We start from the raw sequence: 19,698 nt of genomic DNA on the forward strand, positions 1-19,698 counted from the left end.
GTGCAGAGACTGGAGGTTGGGATGCAGCAGGGTCTCCTGATGCTGTGTAAGCAGAGAGGGAAACAATGGAAGAAGAATAGGCTCCCTGGAACTGAGTTGAAGTAGAAGGGAGAACCAATGTTGCCTGGGCCATCGTGGAGCGATGAGAATCATGGTGGCCTGTTCCCTCTGGAGCTTGAACAAAGTTCGCAACATGAGAGGCAGCGGAGGGAAAGCATACAGGAACAGATTGGACCAATCCAGGAGAAATGCATCCGCTGTCAGACGGTGAGGAGAGTAGAGTCTGGAGCAGAAGAGGGGCAGCTGGTGATTGTGAGGAGCTGCAAATAGGTCTATCTGAGGAGTGCCCCACTGAGCGAAGATGGACTGTAGAGTTAAAGGATCGAGAGTCCACTCGTGAGGTTGGAGAATTCTGCTGAGTTTGTCCGCCAAGGAATTCTGTTCTCCCTGAATGTAGATCGCTTTTAAGAATAGTTGGTGATCTGTGGCCCAAGCCCAAATCTTCTGGGCTTCCTGACACAAGAGGCGAGAGCCTGTCCCGCCCTGCTTGTTGATGTAGTACATTGCAACTTGATTGTCTGTGCAGAGCAGAAGGACTTGAGGAAAGAGAAGATGTTGGAAGGCCTTGAGGGCATAAAACATCGCTCTGAGTTCCAAGAAATTGATGTGATGTTTCATTTCCTGGGCTGTCCAAAGACCTTGAGTTTGGAATTCGTTCAAATGAGCTCCCTAGGCGTAAGGGGAGGCGTCGGTGGTGATGATAAGGTGATGAGGAGGCAGATGGAACAGAAGACCTCTGGAGAGATTTGAGGATATCAACCACCATTGTAGAGACTGACGAAGAGACGATGTCACAGATATGTGTCGAGAGCAGGGATCTGTTGCTTGGGACCACTGGGTAGCTAGGGTCCATTGAGGAGTGCGCAGGTGAAGACGTGCGAAGGGTGTGACATGAACTGTGGAGGCCATGTGACCCAAGAGTATCATTATTTGCTTGGCAGAGATGGAACGTTGTGGAAGTACCTGCTGACATAGAGACTGAAGAGTCTGAAGACGGTTGGACGGCAGGAATGCCCTCATGAGGACTGTGTCCAGGATCGCTCCAATAAATTGAAGTATCTGAGTCTCATTCCCTCCCTTCCTCCATCCTCTCTCCCAAGTTCATGCTTTGTGTCCAAAAATGCACTCCTTCCCCCACCTCAGCATCTCTTTCCCTCCCTTCCTCCATCCTCTTTCCCAAGTTCATGCCTTGTGTCCAAAAACACACTCCTGTCCAGTTAGGTAGGCTGCATCACGTGACCATGTTTTTTTTTAACCTGAGCAACTACAATTTTTTCTGGAAAGCAACCTCAATGACCCTCGATGCTAATATCAATGTCTAATAATCAGGTTATTTGTAATTTTGAACAGTCTCTGTATTTCTTTTTTATATTTTCTTACAAATCCAAATTCCTTTGGAAAGTGATTGGTTCCCTCTCTCTCTCTTGTAATTGTGGACTATCTATCATTAGGTTAATTTCCCTTTTTCTTTTCTTCAAAGAAATTTGTATTTCTTTTTTCAAATTTTATTATTCTTGGATGTAAATATAAAATGCAATAATAAAAAAAACCACAACTGATGACCTCGCGAGCTGGTGTCAGGCAGGAGCAGGCCCTCGTGCATGCACGGTGTGGGCAGTTTTAAAGCTTTCTAAAGCTTAAAGAGACAGTACACTTTTACACTGTCCATACCAGGGCTCCTTGGATGACGTCACCCACATGTGAGAATATGCTGCCTGTTTGTCCTAGGATAAGCAATAATTAACTAAGGCAGATGTGAATTATGAGTCAAAAGCAGAGAAACAGGCAGTTCCCAAATGTCTCAGTTTGCATAGTGACTCATTACAGAAGGCATATCTTGAAACAAAATTTTCAAAGGGGGGCACACTTTTTTAAACTGAAAAAAAGGGCAAGCATTGCTGGGTAATAATGAAACTCCTGCACTGTGACCTGTCAAGTAAACATGTAAAGTGGATAGAAGAGACAAGTTTTCGAGCACTGTAGAAAGGGGGGTTTCTTTCATAGCCTGCTGAGCTGCTTATTGGTCTAAGGCTAGGCCCTGAAATTATCAGCTGTAAAAGAACAAAGAAAAGGTAAGGTATCAAACCCCCTGCTGCAGAGAAAAAGATATTAATAATGTTTCTAACCCATTAAGCGCAGCCATTGGGTGTCTGAAGAAGCTTAACATATTTGATAAATATCAAGTCATTTTGCACTTGCATTAAAAGCAGGAAATCACCAATACAGGACACCAGAAGCCCAAACAAAGCCCATGACTATTTTTTCACAGCTCACAATATTAATTTCTTTTCACTTTAAAATAAGGGATGTGCTAGAAGGCAGAGGAAATGGGAAAAGGCGGCCACCTGCACTGTCAAATTTAGTGTGACTTCCTCAGGAATCTTTAAAAGAAATAACATAAGTAAGGTCTCAAAATGCTAATGAATTAAACTGAAAAAAAGAAGAAATATTCAATTTCTAGAAAGAGTGCTAAAAGTGACGTGTGATTATGAAGAAAAACTATATAGTGGAAGGAAATGTGAACCCATAGTAAAGGGTACAAAATGAAGAAACAATAACTATTTTTAAGTAAAGATATGTGCTTATTAAGATCACAAGTGATTGTGAATACACGCTGATAGAAAGAAAAGTAATGCCAATTAGGTGGGAAATATTATAAAAACATGTGGAACCATGCTGGTTATCATAAAACAAAGTCTAAAGAGAGTATCAGGATAAGAAAATTAATAATATCTAATAATGGTCCGTGACCTATCAAATAACTTGATATCTACACAGAGATACAGTAAAAACAAAGCAGCTGTAAAAATAAAATGCCTTCAAAAACAATTATAAATAACCAAAATAGAATCATACATATGTACAATCCAAAACAGAATAAAACGAGACCAATATATGATAATGGCACTTATTTTCATTACGTTTTTAAGCCCGTTATATTAACGGGTGCTAGAATAGATGTCTGTCTGTCTGTGTTTCTTTCTTTCTCTCTCTCTCCTTGGCCGCTGTCTGTGTCCTTCTGTCTCCCCCCCCCCCCGAGCAAAGCTGTCTGCCCTCAGCACACCCCTCCCCCGCTACCAGCAACATGGCTGCACCAATCTTAATATGGGAGATTGACAGCCTACATCTGAACATAATCTCATACTATTTTCTGATCACAAACTTCTTTTAGGCGGATAGATTTTTTTATAAACCTTGAACAACAGAAGGAGAGATATGGTACAAAATCTGTTGCATTATGGAAAGAATTCTGAATTGGACTCTTTACTGCATCGGCAACCAATGAGTTGCTTCAAAACTGGTGTTATATGAATCACTCTAGAACAGTGGTCTCAAAATCGCGGCCCGCCAAATACTATTTTGAGGCCCTCAGCATGTTTATCATAATCACAAAAGTAAAATAAAACAGTTTCTTGATCATATGTCTCTTTAGCTATAAATGACAATATTATTATCAAGACTTAGCCAAAAAGAAAGATTTATAAACTATGAAGAGTTTTACCTCATGCAAAATTGTCATTTCTTTAATAAGACATTAACTATTTTTTCTGAGGCCCTCCAAGTAACTACAAATCCAAAATGTGGTCCTGCAAAGGGATTGAGTTTGAGACCACTGCTCTAGAAGTACCTAGCTGCAGAATTAATCAACATTTGCAGGGCCCTCATTTTCACTTTAGCAATTTCCAGGTATAGTGCATTACAATAATCCACCCTGCTCAGGATCAATGCCTACACTACACTTTGAAAGTCATAATTTGGTAGCATAGGCTTTAATCTATATAACATTTGCAACTGCATAGATCCTACCTATATTGTTTTTAATACTTGTTTTCCAATAGTCCACACTCTTCTGGAAACTGTGAGATGACAACACTCCAAATACACAGCATTAACAAATAAAACAGGTATAGAGAAAAGCCTCAGTTAAAGCCCAACAGGACTAGGGAATGCTAATAGTACAAGCCAAGTAAGCAAATCTGTAACGGTCACTGGCAATAAAAAAAACTCTACCTGTTACTTCAAAAAGTGTATTGAAAGGCATATTTGTCTGTCTTGCCTGTTTAGATTGTAAGATTCTTGGCGAGAGGGAGAATTAGAAGGGCTTGAGCATGCGCAGATGCATGCTCAAAGCCGGCAGAGACAAGGAAGAAGATCTTCAAGCGGCACCGGCACTTGTGGGCTGCGTGCCGGTGCCAAAGGGGGGGTGAGTTAAAGTTGGTCGGGCGGGGGGTTCCTGTTCTCGCGGGGGGGGGGGGAGGGGGTGCCGATTCAAGCGGGAGGGGGCCCTTTGCGAGTGGGGGGGAGCGATGCCGGTTATCGGGGGGTGCTCATAAATCGAGTCAACACTCGGTTTGCGAGACACGTTTTGCGAGAATGTTTTGCTCGTCTTGCAAAACACTCGCAAACCGGGTTACTCGCAAACCGAGGTTTGACTGTATATATATATATATATATATATAAATAAATATATATATATATATATATATATATATATATATATATATAAATCATTCATAGCTGATGTTCCTGATGCTGATCCAAACAGTTTTTCGAACTGAATCTGGCAGGCTCAAAGGGACTTCTTCTGAAGAGTAGAGCAGCATGTGCAGGAATATGGATGGTGTTGAGGACCAAGACACTGGATATGTAAGACATGCGAGTCAGTGATAGATATGGTCCAGATACACAGAGTGCACTGCTTAAAACCACTTGGAGCCCTGGACATGGAGGGGAATACCACCGCAGCTAGATTGAAGGACTCAATGGTCCCAGGGAGGTTGCATGGAAAGGAACCTGAAAAATGGTTGACACACCCAGCCTGAAAACAAGCATGAGGGGCCCAGCCAGAAGAACCGAAAACAAAAATTTTGGTCAAAATAAACAAAATTTTCTGGGATGACACAAAACCAAAGGAAAAGTCGAAGTATGATGGAAAAATGAATGGGAAGACAAAAACGAGTCGAAGAACACAACGCACTTGGAGAGTCTCTAAGAACAGACTTAGCTCTGTGGAAGACTAAGAACTGATGGTCCTGCGAGCAAACATCAGGCAAGAAAGCACTGGTGCATGCGGGGTGGCATGGGCAGCCTCAAGACTTCAAAATTTTTTAAAGTGGCAGTACTCTAACACTGTCTATACCAGGCTCCATGGATAATGTCACTCACATGTGAGAATATGCTGCCTGCTTGTCCTGGGATAAAGAAGATTATACCATTCTAGTCTTGGATTTAATGGCTGCTTCTCACACAATTATCCCATGTGGGAATTATTGGAAAGGTACTGCAATGATTCTCTTCTTTCTTATCGGATCGAGCCTTCTTTATTTCTAATGTCAGGTCATAATCCATAAATTATCCTTAATTTCCAGAGTTTCAAAAAGTTCTGTCTTGTCTCCTCTATTATTTAATTTGTTTCTTATCCCTCTTGCAATGATTATTCAAGATTTAGAACTTCATGAATTTTATTAGGCAGATATTATTTTTCTTATGTTTTGTACTATTCACTCAATCCAGATCTTATTATTTTAGACACTGCTTTATCAAAAAATTCTTCTTGGTTCAGTGGCAATCAATTTATTATGGAACAGGAGTAAATCTATCACTCCTTCTCTGGCTCCCAAGATAGGTAACCAAATAGCAATATAGTCCCTTCATTTAAGTATCAAGGGAAGAACTAAAATTCAAAGAACAAATTTTGAAACTAGTCAAACCATTTTAATTTTTGAATCAATTTTATGTTGTTCAACCTTTTCTTGATATTTCTTCACAACAAAATCTTTCTTTACGTTTCTCACATCATGTTTAGACTATTATAATTCAATTTACTCCCTCTCCTGTGGTCCCGCTCCTCCTCTGACCTAACGTCCTATTTTGGTCTGGGGCAGACTTGGCAGAGGGAAGTGCACCAGTGATCCTCCACAGGTTGCAATTAGTTTTTAAAGAGAAACCAGGAGGATGCTGGATGATGGTGGAGAGAAGGGGGAGGCATGCTGGCCTTTGGGGGGCTCCCTGTTGTAGTAGCTATTAGAAGAACATGGAGGGAGGGGGGGGGGTCCAAAGGGAGGGGCATATGCTGGACTGAGGGGGGAGGTGAAGAGGAAGAAATAATGGGTCTGAACAGAGGAGAGGGAGAGAGATGGTGGACAATGGGATGGAGGGAGGGAAAAGAAAAGGAGAGAAGATGGACCCAAGGGGTAGAGAGGGGGGATAGAGATACTGGATAGGAGAGCAGTTGGAAAGAGAAAGGGAGAGATGATAGATCCTGGGGTGGTGGGGAAGGAGGAAGAGATGCTGGATGAATGGGTAGTGTGTGTGGGGGTGGGGGTGGGTCGCTGGAGGATTGCAGGTGGGTGGGGGGAGGAGTGGACATTAGAGAAATGCTGGACTGCGAGGTTGGAGACAAAAAAAAAGGAAAGACGCCAGACCTCCGGGGGAGGGAAGGGAAACGGAAGGGGAAGACAAGAGATGAAAGATGGATGGTGAGCATGGAGAAAGAAGAAAACGTCAAATGGGCAGGAGACTCTGGCAAGCAAGTTAACAGAAGACAAACAGAATCCAGAGCCTGGGACCAACATGATTTGAATAATGACCAAACAACAAAAAGTAGAAAAATAATTTTATTTTTTCTATTTTGTGATTAGAATATACAAGAACTGAAATGTTTATCCTGCTGATGTTAGACATGGGTAGAGCTCAGGCCAGAAATCTGGGAAGAGTCCCCAAAGCCCTCTACTAACCTGTGCCACCTTCAGCTTCTAGCAGGCATAGGGCTTTCTCTAGCCAGGAGGCAGTTGCCCTAATTGCACTCCTTGGCCTAACACCATCCCTGACATGTGTGATCTTTATATTTTGCACAGTACAGGAAGAAATGAATCTTTATTTCTTTGGTGTACTATATGGAAGGTGGTTTAATTTATGTTTATCATTTTTGGTCAGTTATTATGTATTTGGCATTTGTGTTCTGTGTGTGTGACTGAGGTATTCTGTTAGGATGAATTTTCTATGTAGCATTCAGTTTTCTGATAGTGGAAGGGATATTGTGAGGGGAGATGAGTTTTGTTGATTCCTTTTCAGTATTTGTGATTTATAAAATGACAGTTGTCCAGCATATTGTTCTTTTTCATACTTTAATAAAATGATTTCAATATAAAATAGCTATTCAAACCTTGTGTAGATGGGATCAGACAGAGCCCGCGAGGACAGAGACAGAGCCTGCGAGGACAGGGCAGGGATGGAGACAGAGCCCGCAGGGACGGAGACAGAGCCTGTGGGGATGGGGCAGGGGCAGGGACAGAGCCCATGGGGACAGGGCGGGGATGGAGACAGAGACCGCAGGGGCGGGGCAGGGATGGAGACAGAGCCTGCGGGGATGGGGCAGGGATGGAGACAGAGCCCACGGGGACAGGGTGGAGAAGGGGACAAATATTTTTCCGTTGATCTCTAATCAACAACCAATGAGCTGACTTCAATAATGGACTCTTAAGACTCCTGAGGCAGGCCGGTTGATGTTGAAACATGTACATGTCGAGTCACTGAGTTTGAACTGTTCAGTTATTTGATGAATAAAGGACTTTTGTGTAATAAATAGGTTCACCAATCTTATTTGGACATATCCACTCTTTGCCTTATGACTTTGAGTTTGTGGATTTGGTTCTCCTGTGTTTATCTCTCTTCAATAATGGAGTAACATGGTCGAATTTCTTTTTCCTGTAATAATTTTCATTGAAGTATTTTATTCTAATTGAAGACGGTTTAAAACCTTTTGTCTAGTGCCATAATATAAAGAATTGCAACAAGTAAACTGATTACTAAGGAATGGATGAGAATGTTAATAGCAGAAGAAAGTAAGAGATGATATTGAACGAATAAGACAGTTTATATTAAGTACTTTGTATCACGCTAGAGATTTATGATCAAAAAAATAGTTTTGGATCAAAAGTATCACCAAGAATCTTCAATGATGATGAAAATTGAATTGGAGTATCAGAAAGTATCAGTGGAGAAGAGAGTGACTGATTATCCTTTGTAATAAAAAGCAGAGCTTTTGATTTTTGAGGATTCAATGACAGATGATTTTTGAGGATTCAATGACAGATGATTTGTATATAACCATGAGATCAAATTAAATTTTTGGTTAATTTCTTTTTTTACATTTTATAATTTTTATTCATTTTACAACTTACATCAAGTGTATCAAGAAATAACATCTGAACTGAAAAAACATCACTTGTATTACTATTATCATCATCAACTGCATTCATGAAAGTTAACCTCCCCTCCCATCCCTATCACATCAAAAATATTCATTTCTATTATATTATACAATATACATTCTATTAATATATCAAAAAAATCATCCCTCCCACCCATCCCTATCCCCTCATTTCAATTATCTTATGAAGGGAAAATGTTTACTACTCATTACAAAAGTCTGTTAATGGTCCCCAAACATCTCAAAATTTACCAAAATATCCTCTCTGTGTGGCTAACGTTCTTTCCATTTTATAAATATGACATACAGAACTCTACCAAAAACTGTAATTTAATCTACTCTGATTTTTCCAATTGAATATAATATGTTGAATGGCAATTCCAGTCAGAATAAGTAGAAGCTTATTGTTTTTTTGAAGAAATCTGACTTTTCGCTCTCATTGACATGCCAAATAAAATAGTATCATATGTCAAGGCTACCGGATTTTCTAACAACCTATTTATTTGGCCCCAAATTGATTTCCAAAAAGCCAAAACACATGGGCAATAGAATAATAAATGATCTAAAGTCCCAGCTTCGAGATGACAATGCCAACATCTATTAGACTTAGAGCTATCTAATTTTTGTAAACGAACAGGGGTCCAGAAAGCTCTATGTAACAGAAAAAACCAAGTTTGTCTCATAGATGCAGATACTGTACATCTCATCCTCCAAGACCAAATTCGTGACCATTGAGATGCAGTAATTTGATGCTTAATCGCAATGTTCCAAATGTCCCGAAGACCAGTTTTTGATTTTTTAATCATATATCCAGATATTAATTTATACCACTGTGCGACCTGGTGCCCCAGAAAGTTTGCATTAGGAATTTGTTGAGGAGATACTGTTTTAAAATGGTGTAAAGAGTTGCTGAATGTCTAGCTTTTGTAATTTGATCTGTATAGTACTGTTTTTTTTTTATTTTGTGTACTATGTTTCAGGAAAAAAATAAAAACTCAATTGTTCGTTGATGCTTGTATATAACATGGATTGACTGTATGTTGTTATAATTTAGCATCATATTGCCTCAATAGGTTAATGAAGGGATGTTGAGAGATAAGAGTTTTAGTTTCACTGTTCTGCTAAGTAGATGTTATTTTATTTTGATGTATTTATGGTTTGCCATTATATTATATATGTTACTTTGTACATCGCTTTGCTTGTAAGTGGAGTGCGGAGGAGTGTGTGGTGCAGTGGTTGGATCTACAGCCTCAGCACCCTGGGGTTGTGGGTTCAAACCCCGTGCTGCTCCTTGTGACCCTGGGCAAGTCACTCAGTCCTCCATAGCCCCAGGTACGTTAGATAGATTGTGAGCCCACCAGGACAGATAAGGAAAATGCTTGAGTACCTGATTGTAAAAACCGCTTAGATAACCTTGATAGGCGGTATATAAATTCCTAATAAACTTGAAACTTGTTTATAAATCTTTTAAATAAATAAATACTTTTCTTTTAACTAATGGAGTTCCTTTTCTTATGTGTTACATATTTTAAATTGTAAACTGCTCTGTTCTGTGATCAGGAAGGGTGGTATATGAAATTTCAATGAAACATAATAAAACCAAATTGGCACCTATGTTATCTTTATGAAATGGTGCCTTTCTGCAACTTTGACACACAAGTCTTTTTATAAAGCTAGCCTCCATGTTTACAAACAGCGCTCACAACAGAGGGCTCAATCTATGGTTCACACACAACACTAGTAACTCACCCCAGGTTTGAAAGATGGCAGTCCAAGGCCCACGCCAATTGTGGCTTTGTTTGGGTTCACCACAGAGTTATAATGGATGTTCCGATGGTAGCTGACCCGAATGGGTTCATCCTCATTCTGTTGGATACCATGAAATGTGTTGATGGGCTCTGAAAAACAAAGTGGCTGGATAGGATATATGCTTTTTATAGAGGATGCTGAAAGCAGTCTCACATACTTATGGATATAGGGGGGTACCTGAAAAGGGAACAAAACCCAGGTCTAGTTGCTTGTCTGTGTCAAAGTGAGCAGCTAATTCACATACAGTGCTCTCACCTGTGCCATACTGGTACACCTCTACAGGTCGGTTATACATTTCAGCCATGGCCTGCATCTCAATGTGATTGCCATGGCAGTTGTTTTTCCGCTTCCTGTTAATATATGTAGTAAAATCTTCTGTCACATAGCTGGAAAAATAGTCAGCATTTTTCATCTGTTTGGAAAGAAAACACAATTAGATATAAGTAAATGTTAAATAAAGATGAAACAATTAGATAGAACATGGGTGCTGTGATCCTGATGTAGCAATAGAAACAAAGAAAGCAAAATTGCTTAACAGTAAAAAGAGATTATGTACATCCCTGGTAAGCTCTTTTCCAGTAGATAGGTGAGACATTCTAGACAGTAGGGTTAATTCCCAATAGCTGTGTGCTACTACAGAAGGAATCCACTCTGGATTTTTCACTCTGCCTCTGTTATACTTCATTTGGCTCTCTAGTTTCACCTTCAGTTAGTACCTAAGCACCTAGAGCCACCCAACACACGTGAAGTAGGCTCAAACAAATTGTTCTGCTTAAAAAGTATCTAAACAGTACCATTAACCACCCACATAGGCTTCAAAGGAGCTCAGAAACTACTCCCCAATAAATTGAAACGTATATACAAATTCTTTCCAGATCTCAACCTCTGACAGGCATCCAAGAATCAGCTTGGAGAAGCATAAACAGACTGAAAACTGGGTTCATCGCCATATGTGCACAAGACAAATGCGCGCAGTCAAATACGCGCAGACAATTGAGTGCAGGACATTCGCGCACAGGACAAATACGCTAAGACATCTACACACAAGACAAATACACACGGGATATTGCACACAGCGGATATAGATTTTACCGGGATACCTTAATTCGCTACTGAATATGTGGCTAGGAAAACCTATATTAGAGGCCACTTCCTATTTTGATTTTAGGAAAACATTAAAGATCCGTCTGTTCGACATGTCTATATCCTAGTACTACAACTGTTTAATTCACTTTTGTTCTTAACTGTTGTATTTCAATTTTAATTGATTCTTAATTGATGTATTTTAATTTTAATTGATTGTTTTTATTATGTCATTTCATTTTTATTGATTGTATGTATTTTTATCTTGTTGTGAACCGCTTTGAACCTTGTTTAGGTATAGCGGTATACAAAAATCAATTATTATTATAATCTTTTTTTCCAGTACAATAGGTGAGACATTCTAGACCAGATATGAGCCATATCCGGCCTGTTTAGTTTTTTAATCCAGCCCGCCAACCATCCAAACCCCACCGACTACAAGCACCACATACATCCCTCCAGAGAAGCATTGGGCCGGCAGCACTCTAAATAGGCTGCTTCGCAACCTTCTCTCGTCGGAGAATTCCCTCTGCCGCATCACTGATGATGTCATCAGTAACACGGCACACAAAAGGCTTTGACGAGAGAGGGCCACGAAGCAGCCTATTTAGAGTGTTGCTGGCCCAACGCTGCTCTGGAGGGAGGTATGTAGGGCTTGTGGTTGGAGGGTCAGCGGGGGTTTGGCTGCACGGCGGGGGCGGGTGCTCAAGGGTTCTGCTACACAAGGAATGGGAGGGAGTGTAGCTGGGCAAGGGTTCTGCTGTGGGAGGGAGGGAAGGATGGAAGCTGGGCAAGGGTTCTGCTGCACGAGGGATGGGAGGGAAGGATGGAAGCTGGGCAAGGGTTCTGCTGCACGAGGGATGGGAGGGAGGGAGGGAAGGAAGGATAGAAGTTGGGCAAGGGTTCTGCTGCACAGGGGGATGGGAGGGACAGAAAGATGCTGCAGAGGGAAGGCACAAGGGGATGGGTAAGAGAAGGGAGGAAAGATGCTGCACATGTGGAGGAGAGAAAGGAAAGAGGAAGAATTGGGGTGAAGAAGAGGAAGGAAGAGATGATCATGTACATTCATTTTGTACAATAAGCCTTACGTTTTCATGCTTTGCTATCTTTTAAAGATCAAAATCTTTTATGTTATGACATTTACATTTAATTTATATTAGTTAACACAAACACTTCATCCATCTGCTCTCGGTCCAGCCCCTCTGTCAAATTTAAGAACCCATTGTGGCCGCGTCAAAAAGTTTGCCCACCCCTGTTCTAGACAGCAGGGACATACAAAAGCAGTTCCCCAAAGAGCTAGGGCAGGCTTGTTGCACTGACCCTTAAGACCAAAGACCCAAAGGCAGAGTCCTGTCTTGCCGCCACGTCCACTCTGTAGAACTTGGCAAACGTGTGAAGAGAAGACATGTTGCCACTCTGCAAATCTCTTCAGGAGAGAACCGTGTTTCCCCTAAAATAAGACAGGGTCTTATATTAATTTGTGCTCCAAAAATCGCACTAGGGCTTATTTTCGGATAAACACGGTATCTACCCTTGACACTTGCCTTGTTATACCTATCCCCTCCTCACATTCCTTTGTGCACCGGAATCCCACTGACCTTCCCACCTTACCTCCAAAGCCTCAAAACCAGTGGCAGCACTCTGAATAGGCTGCATCACAGCTTTCCCGCCGGGGCTTTCCCTCTGCCACATCACTAAAACCCACGCTACGTGTTATTAAGGAGGGGTATGTTTTACCATTTTTCTCTGACAATGTTTTGCCCTGCTGTCTTTTACCATACTATGAGGTCCTTTTATTAATAATAATAATAATTTTATTCTTATATACCGCCAAAGCCGTGGTAGTTCGAGGCGGTTTACAAAGAAGAGCTGGACAAACAGCGAATACAGGTACAATGTAAGATCATCAAAAAATATAGAAGAGCATGATACAGAGGTGAGGCATAAGAGAATTTGGGGAACAATTCGGTTAGGGTTGGAGAGGAAAGGCTTGAGAGGACTTGGTTACAAATCGGTTAAACAAGTTTGTTTTTACAAGTTTTCTGAAATGTTGGTAGGATGAGGAGTGCGTGATAATGTTACCCAGCCCATCGTTCAGTTGACCTGCTTGGAAGGCAAGTGTTTTGTTCAGTATCTTTTGTAACGGCAGGCCTTTAGTGTTGGGTGGTTAAATAGATGTAGTCTGCGTGCGGGTCTGGATGTTCTAAGTTGAAGTGGGGAACCAAGTATATGGGGAATGAGCCTAGAATGGATTTGAAACAGAGGTAGGCAAATTTGAACACTACTCTCGCTTCGAGGGGCAGCCAGTGGAGCTTTTGGTAGTAGGGAGTTAGGTGTTTCCATTTTTTAACCTAAAAATCAATCGGATTGTCGAGTTTTGGATGATTCGGAGTCTTTGGGTGATTTTTTTGAAAGACCCCAGATAAATGATGTTACAGTAGTCGAGTGCAGTTAGAATGGAGGACTGTACCAGTAAGCGGAATGAGATAGTATCGAAGTACTTTCTGATGGTTCTCAATTTCCACAATGTAGAGAAGCCTCTTCTGACCAGCGAGTCTGTGTGAGCTTCAAGGGTAATGTAGCGGTCCAGGGTAGCTCCCAGAATTTTTATGGAATCCATAATCGGAAAGACTTGACCATTCAAGGAAATTGATGAATCTTTGATTTTGTCGTTCGGACTAGCCAGGAAGAATTTGTTTTTTTATGAATTGAGTTTTAATTTGAATTTGGCCATCCTTAGTTCGATTTGCTTTAAGATGGATGCCAGGTAATTCTTCGTCTCAGGTGTTAGATATGTTAGGGGAAAGATAATGGTGATGTCGTTGGCGTAGATGTAAAATTTAATTTTTAAACTTTGCAAGAGGTTCCCCAGTGCGGCCAGGTAAATGTTGAACAGTGTGGGGGATAGGGGTGAGCCCTGTGGGACTCCACACGAGTTTACCCAGTTGAAGGAATGAGTGTTGTCGCAGTAAACTTGGTAAGAACATTTACTCAGAAAACCCTGGAACCATTTTAACACGTTATCAGAGAGACCGATTGATTCCCAACAGTCCATAAGAATAGCATGATCAATTAAGTTGAAGGCACTACTTAAGTCAAATTGCAGGACCAGTGCACTTGTGCCCTGGCTAAATAAGCTGTGGAGGGACTCTAGCAGTGAGGCAATAACCATTTCAGTAATGTGCCCGGAACGAAAACCTGACTGGTTGTCATTTAGTATACTGAATTCGTCTAGGTAGATTACTAAATCCTGGTTGACCAGGTCTTCTATCAATTTTACAAAGAAGGGAATGCTTGCAATGGGTCTGTAATTAGAAGACAGTTTAACAGATTCTTTGGGATTTTTTTTACTATCGGAGTGATCAGGATCTGGCCTAGGGCCTCTGGAAAAGTACCTGACCGTAGAAGGGAAGAAAGCCAAGTGTTTAGCTTGGTTTTGAAGGTGACCAAGGTGACTTTTCATCACATTTGGTGGGCAACAGTCTAATTTGCAATAGGAATGACACGGTGTCTTATGGAGTGAATACCCAACCACCACCACCCTCTCCCGGTTACCTTTTTTTTCATTCTGGTGCTCTCCCTTGCTGGATGCGGCTGCCTGCCTGGTCACCGCGAGCAGTGACGGCTGGCATGGCTGCCTCCGAGTCTTCTTTTTTTCCCTTGTGGGAAGCAGCGCAAGACCGGGCAGGCAGCCTTGTGCGCTGCTCTGCCACAAGGAAAAGAAGAGGACTTGGAGACAGCCACGTTAGCCGTCACTACTCATGGGGACCAGGCAGGCATCCGTGTCCAGCGAGGGAGGGCGCCAGAATGAAAAAAAAGGTAATGGGGGGGAGGAGAGGGAGGCTGGCCAGGGCCTGCCCTGCAGAATTAAAAATAGGTACGGGGGGAGAGGCCTGCTCTGCCGAATTAAAAATAGGGAGGGAGCAGGAAGAGGCCGGGCCTGCCTGCGGGGAGGCCTGGGGGGGGCTGCCTGGGAGGGGGAGGCCTACCTGCCTGGAAGGAGGGGTTGCCTGCCTGGGAGGGGAGAGGCCTGCCTGCCTAGGGGGGGATACCTGGGAGAGGGGGAGGCCTGTCTTCCTGCTTGGGGTAGATGCCTGCCTGCCAGCCTGGGAGGGGGGATGCATGCCTGCCTGCGTGCACTGTCCCTACCTGCCTGCCAGCCAATAGGCCTGCCTTGTGCTGGCCTACCACTAGACCACCAGAGGGGGGACAGGGTACGGAGCCTGGCAGGGAGGGGGGATAGGTTGCAGAGCTTGGCAAGGAATGTGGGGTTGGGTGCAGAGCCTGGCAGGGAGAATTTTGTTATTTTTCTCATTTTCCTCCTCTAAATCTAGGGTGCGTCTTATGGTCAGGTGTGTCTTATGGTCAGGTGTGTCTTATGGAGAGAAAAATGTGGTATACATTTTTCTGTTGTATGTTGGGAATCACTTAAACCCAGAGGGCATTTTGTTCATTATCATGGGAAAAATTGAGTTAGCCATATTAAAGGTTAAAATCATTTCATATTTCAAAATAAAAGACCCTGGACCTCTTTTAGACAAGATTGAGGTATTGAAAAAAATAAAAATGGAAGAAGAAAAAAAAAAGAAGGTCGAGGGAGCATTGTGACAAACAGCTCTTTTTTTCATGAAAATGTACACATCCCATCTCATTTCACAGAAAAATACTAACATATGGGGTTCTGTAGTGCCAGATGTGTATGAGTAGAAAGGTTTAAGAAAGTCATTCTAGCTCTAGCTAGTAAAATGTTCTTTATCATTGCTATCAGATATCACCACCCACATATGGGCAGATATAAAATCTGGAAGAAAATCATTTTTTATTTTGACAAGGGGGAAAAGATGGTAGTAACAGCCTTGTGTTGCTCTTTCACAGATTCCCTTTTGATCATGTCACAGCCTCAAAGTACCGGAGGTATACATGTTATTTCATTGTATCTCATTTGAACATAAGAGCTCACCAGGTAATCCATGCAGTGCTTTCGAACCACCTCATGCATATCTTGGTCTCCATAAATTTGGTCAGCTGTAAAGGAAGGAGAAGGGAGTGTGCGACATTGTTAATATTTCAAATGGCTGACATACAAGATCAACTGACAGAGAGAGCAATAAATGGCTTGTCTGAAATCTCACACACATGCACACAGCAGCAGAGATGAGGACTGCAACACACACCTCAATAACTACTGGCATTCCTTTCTATTATGCATGTTTGCAACTCATCTGTAGTTCAGGATGAGCAATAATGATATAAAAATATTGCTTTCTTTGAGTAAATACTAAAGTGAGAGAACATGTATGTTTAAGACTTACAAAAAATCTTGACAATAAGAGAGCTATAGTTTGTCTGCATAGTTACAGTATGTTATTTGGATCTGACTTGTGCTTTTTCAGCAATAGCTCAAGCAGCGGTACACTAGGTATTTTCCTGTCTCCAGAGGATTTAGATTCTAAGTTTGTATATGAGACAATGGAAGGTTAAGTGACTTGCCCAAGTCGCATGGAATGTCAGCAAGATCTGAACTTTGTCTCCCCTGGTTCTCAGCCTGCTGCTTATTTATTTAAAATAATTTTTTCCAAGTGTGGTACATCTTAAATAATAAAATGCTAGCCGCGCATGCGCACTTGCCTCAAGCGTGTTCCCTGATCCCTTTTCTGTCGGGATGTGGCAAGACAAGTGCGCATGCGCGCCCTTCCCTGCTCTCCACATCACAATACGGCCCTACCGGCCAAAGTTTCTAAGCCGGGACCGAAGGAGCCAAAGACAGAAATCTCAGCTCGGGGAGCCGCAGCTCAGCCTCTTCAGACCCCGCCGCTCCTCCTCTTCGGGCAGCAGGCTTCTCTCATGCACCCATCGCTGCCGCTCTGTCGGGAACTGCTGCGTGAGTGCGCATGCGTAAGTCACCACAGGCACAGCGAAACGAGCAGACTTCCCCCCTTCCCTTGGAGCACATCGCACCACGCCGCCCCTTCACAACGGATGCCACAAGCATCACCGCCAAGCGCACCCGAGGGCAGAGGCAGCCCGCGCGCACGGTGGACGGAGCGCGAGGACAGCCACCCGCCTGCAAACTGTGAATTCAAACTCCTGCCGCCGCTCCGCCCCGGTGATCTGTTCAGCTACTCTCTCGAACCCTTCCTGCGGTCCCGACTCCAGCAGCACTGTACACACGCTGCTTCGGGGCCTTCTACTGCCCTGATTTACTCTGGCACAGCAGCAGAGCAAATCAGGGCAGTAGAAAGCCCCGAAGCAGCGTTTGTACAGTGCTGCAGACGCTGCTGGTGTAGCAGGTTTGTCGGGACCGCGGGAAGGGAAGGGGGTGGGCGGAAAGGGACTAAGGGAGCCAACTACACCGCGGGAAGGGAAGGGGGGGGTAAAAAAAAAAGCCCCATACGCAGACAAACTGGCAAAGAGATTAAAAAAACAACAACCCAGAGAGAAATTCAAAATCAAGTTATGTCCAGCTGTCCATCAGTAAAGAAAGTGACGGGTTTTTTGTTTTGGTTTTTTTTTTAAATTCCTCTTTTGCTCTCTTTCCAGTTTGTTCTCACCCGGTGGAGATCAGCGGGTCCAGCCTTCCCTAATCCTGGCCAGCTCCAGCTGGGATTGTAGAGGGGAGAGAGCGGCCAGGCTGTCACAGGTGCATAGGGTGGGAGGAGGAAGCAGAGGAGAGCTAAGGGAGCTCATGTGATTTAGTGGAAGCTGCTCCTGAACTGGGGAGGGCGAGGAATAAAAAGGAAGGGAGGCCTACTGCTGCTGGACAGGGGGGAGGTAAAACAAAGGAAAAAGGGCTGCTGCTGGATAAGGGGAGCAGTGAAGGGGTAGTGGTGGACACAGGGGAGGTAAAAGGAAGGGAGAATGGACAGGGGAAGCAGACAAGGGGTGATGCTGGACAGCCGAGGAAAAAGAAAGAAAGAAAGAAAGACAGAAATACAGAAACAGGCTAAGGAGAGAGAGAAAGAAAGAAAGACACATACATCTATTCTAGCACCCGTTAATGTAACGGGCTGAAAAACTAGTGTAATAAATAATCACATAACAATATATAACAGAATTCTGACCACTAGGCTACCACAGCATAGCATAGTTACTTACCTGTAACAGATGTTATCCAGGGACAGCAGGCAGACATAAGAACATAAGAATAGCCTTACTGGATTAGACCAGTGATCCATCTAACCCAGTATCCTGTCTTCATGGAGGCCAATCCAGGTCTCAAGTACCTGGCAAAAATTCAAATAGTAGCAACATTTCATGTCACCAATCCAGGGTAAGCAGTGGCTTCTCCCATGTATGTCTCAACAGCATTATGGACTTTTCCTCCAGGAGCTTAACTAGCTACATTAACCACTCTTACCACATCCTCTGGCAATGTATTCCAGAGCTTAACTATTCTCTGAGCGAACAAATATTTCCTCCTATTGGTTTTAAAAGTATTATTCTGTAACTTCATTGAGTGTCCCCCTAGTTTTTGTAAATCTTGATGCAGTAAAAATATCGATTCACTTGTACCCGTTCTACACTACTCAGAATTTTGTAGACTTCGATCATATCTCCCCTCAATCATCTCTTTTCCAAGCTGAAGAGCCCTAACCTCTTTAGTCTTTCATCATACGAAAGGAATTCCACATATGGGTGACATCATCCAAGGAGCCCGGTATGGACAGTGCAAAAATTTACTGTCACTTTAAAGTTTTTGAAGGTCTCAAGACTGCCTGTACCGCTTAGGCACTGGTTCCTTCCTGCCCAATGTCGACTCACGGGTCCATCAATTCAATAAAAAAGCTAAGAAGCCGGATATCTTAGCAAGATGGTGACCTCATCAAATGCGCAGGAGGAAGCTCCAGATGAGCAGCAGCATCACTGGTTCGCAGCAATGGTGAAGAGGAAGGGAAAGCCGCATACTTACCCAGCTGAGCACCTTTGGGACAACGTATGCTAGAGGGTTTGCTCCTGCCCAAGGAACAAAAGTTTCGGGAGCATGAGCAAACAGTGGAGGAATTTGCTCATGGCATCGACACCACGCTTAGCCATGAACAACGCGAGACTCCCTATCAGCCTTGCGGGGGAGTGCAGTATCAGTTGGGGACTGAAGTCTCGGATACCGAAGTGGTTGCTGTGACTTCCTCCAATGCTGGGATGCTGACTGCTCTCCTATCCAGATCAATGGGACACCCAGCAATGGGGCTTTGTGTAGGACAAGAAGGAGGAAGGACAGAGGAGAGTTTTCCCCTTGGAGTGGGATCTGGAAGCTCTGGAGATCCGGAAGCTCTGGAGATCCGGGTGCCGGAATTGGAGCTACCCTAAGGCTGAAGAAGAAACCTGAGAAGATCACACTAGAGCGGTGACGGGACAAAAGTGCGATAGACAAAGGCGTGCCGACATTTGAGAGCAGACAATTGCGCGCAAAACTCCAGCGCCGCCATAAAAGTTTATTTTAAAGGGCTCTGATGGGGGGTGTGGGGGGAACCCCCCCACTTTACTTAATAGTGTTTGTGCTGCCATTCGCGCTGCCATTGGGGGTGTGTGGGGGA

The 19,698-nt window shown here is 43.1% G+C and overlaps 1 protein-coding gene across 4 annotated transcripts in view; it reads right to left on the reverse strand.

Annotated features, from left to right (window-relative positions):
• Positions 1-19,698, reverse strand: part of OTUD5 (OTU deubiquitinase 5) — a 186,104-nt gene that overhangs the window by 60,216 nt on the left and 106,190 nt on the right. For all 4 annotated transcript variants that reach the window (XM_033922901.1, XM_033922908.1, XM_033922916.1 and 1 more), the window contains exons 3-5: positions 16,125-16,189; positions 10,337-10,493; positions 10,022-10,170 (exon numbers count right to left, since the gene is read on the reverse strand). In XM_033922901.1, coding sequence (XP_033778792.1) covers positions 10,022-10,170; positions 10,337-10,493; positions 16,125-16,189 — 371 coding nt within the window. The remainder of the gene's footprint in view (positions 1-10,021; positions 10,171-10,336; positions 10,494-16,124; positions 16,190-19,698) is intronic.

This window comes from Geotrypetes seraphini, chromosome 1 (genome assembly GCF_902459505.1).
Source record: "Geotrypetes seraphini chromosome 1, aGeoSer1.1, whole genome shotgun sequence".
NCBI classification, from domain to species: domain Eukaryota; kingdom Metazoa; phylum Chordata; class Amphibia; order Gymnophiona; family Dermophiidae; genus Geotrypetes; species Geotrypetes seraphini.